This window comes from Penaeus vannamei, chromosome 15, assembly GCF_042767895.1.
Source record: "Penaeus vannamei isolate JL-2024 chromosome 15, ASM4276789v1, whole genome shotgun sequence".
Classification (NCBI taxonomy): Eukaryota; Metazoa; Arthropoda; class Malacostraca; order Decapoda; family Penaeidae; genus Penaeus; species Penaeus vannamei.
The window spans coordinates 43,830,146-43,832,645 of NC_091563.1; the positions used below are offsets into that span (position 1 = coordinate 43,830,146).

The 2,500-nt window shown below is 39.5% G+C and overlaps 1 protein-coding gene across 1 annotated transcript in view; it reads right to left on the bottom strand.

Moving 5' to 3' along the window:
• The window catches only part of LOC113800803 (uncharacterized), a 24,448-nt gene that overhangs the window by 8,114 nt on the left and 13,834 nt on the right, over positions 1–2,500 (bottom strand). Inside the window, exon 3 of the mRNA XM_027351589.2 lies at positions 363–519. Coding sequence (XP_027207390.1) covers positions 363–519 — 157 coding nt within the window. The remainder of the gene's footprint in view (positions 1–362; positions 520–2,500) is intronic.

Sequence of the window (2,500 nt, forward strand, 5' to 3'; positions counted from 1 at the left end):
CCCTGCTAGCTTTAGGACGCAGCATGCAGCATCACTCAACCTAAAGGACTCCTGTCCCCTAGCAAAGTGGGATGCCACTAACAGTAAACCTGCGGGAGAGTTCTCCCACGTCCAAGATGGAATGAACTAGGGGTGAGTGTACCCTCCCCTCTCATAGGCCTTTTGTCTCACCCCTCCGGTATGTGTTACCCTCTGCTCCGGCTCACCAGGTTATTGTAGGGGGTGGGGGGTGGGGGGGGGAAGTCAGGTTTGATCCAGATATATCCGAATGTGGTCCCTAGATAAGTAGTTAACATCCATTCTTAATCTTCCTTTCTCGTGATGATAGTACTGGAATTTCATAACAATAACATTGCACCTACCTTTTCAAACTTCATTCTGAACTGCAACTTATCGCCGCCAGCACGCTGGGCGATGGACACAAACATGTTCCTCATGTGAGAGTCTCCCACCAAGGCAATGTGGGTCACTGCAGTCAAGTCGGTCGAGTTGGCTTGGAAGATGGTGTTTGCTGCCTTCCTGGGGATTCACATGACGTGGATTAGGACGTTTTCCTCTCGAGTTTCAAGGGGGGGGGGGGGGGCAGGTGTTTGATCGCCAGGGTTGTGCTGGGGCGACGGGGGTTGAAGTTATGCAAACTGCACAAACTCTTCAACAAAGTTCCGATCAACAGCTACGGCCAAGGCGGAAAAAACGAACTAAAGACGTAATCACTCTGGCACCAAATGTATGATGTGACTATCACTTAAACGATATTTGAACATTTGAGGCATAGGAATCCTCTTTTTAAAGAAATATTAACCAAAACAATAGTGAATTTGATCCGTGGGAACGATGTTTTAGTATGTCACGTAATTGTTTACGGATGGTGAAGCTTACATATCCGCAGTACAGGAATGTTATGTACTTGGTTTGCATTTCCGTGGGTGGACACAATTGTTATTGAAATAATCAATAAGGAAATTCATTTTATTGTCAAATTGCATCCAGGTGGAGCATATGTTAAATGCTCTGTTGATTAGAGCATTTAACATATGTTTTCTGTAAACTGGAGTAGAAAGGTGTCCGTTTTTTTTTTTTTTTTTTTTTTTTTGGGGGGGGGGAGATATTTGTGTCAAGAAAAGGAAGTTAATTTTCCTTTGCTATTTCACACGTAAACGTAATGTATGGATGTTCATTCAGGTATGACAGGAATTGTTTAATTAGGGCAATTATCTAACCAAATACATTCATGGCGGCATAGGAAAGCGTTTGTATAACTTGGCCCAAGTTCTGAACCCATAGCAACGCCATCTGAGTATATAATTTATTATCAAAAGTAAAAACAGAATATCTTATGGTAACATTTAAAAACAATTGTAACATGGATTTTTTCGTTCTGTTTTTCTACTTTTATATGTCATTTATGCTGTCATTATTTTCCTTCGTTTTGTTAATAAACGCTGTTCACTTTTTATGCGTATGTGTAAGTAAAATTAGCATACTTGTCTTTTATCACAAAATCGCTGTTCTTGTATATTATCTTGATATGAATGTGAACTAATAAAGTCTCTTATATTTTTATTCGTCAAATCCAAACATAGATTTAATAAACGGAAAATGTGTTACTTTATACTCATTTTAGAATAATAACCGAAAGTAAAACCGTGGCAAGGTTAATGTTAATACACGGATGCCTCATCAGTGTGTGTTTATTTACAATCTTTAGTTTTATATTTCGTACACATTTTGAACCCCTTGCGCAAAATACCATTGCATGTAATTGACAGCTAATATACATATACCTGTGTTTATTTCTTTTTCTTCTTTTTTTTCGGAGAGGGTGGGGGGTTTCAGTGAATCGACTAATTGTGAATGTTAATCAATTTTAGAGATATTTTTACTATGGTTTATTTTAAAAGTAAATAGTTATAGCTGTAGAAAAAGAAGATAAATACTGGGGCTAGTCGTGCATAAGATAAGAACAATGTATTGATCATGTAACGTCTCGCTTTCCATCTTAACACTTCCTATAATCCTCATAGCATAGTCTGTTAGCTGTCGAGGGGTTATTTTATTGGTCGTTTCGCAAACATTGACAATATTTGTCCAAACATTTTCGTCGGGATTGAGTCACATACCTTGCTTGACCATCGAAAGACCTCCAAATGGTTTTAGTCATAGAACCACTTCGTACCTGCCTTAGACGTGTGTATAGGGCACTTATCCTGCACAAATATGATTATTTCTGGGATGGGCTATGGCATAGCAGCGTACTGATTTCCTGACAATTCGATATATTAGTCTAAGAGGCATTTCCCTCCTGTTTCGCCAACATCGTTGAGGAAGATAAACCCCCAGGAGACGCTAGCAATGTCGTTTGTTCAACCTTTCTTTGATGACGTTCTGTGATTTATTTCATCTAGATGTAGTCGTTCTCTTCACCGTGCGGCCTGCTATGAGGAGCTATAGGTCTTCATGAATCTTATGGGTGCTCTCATCCTCCCATCTTATCTACCTT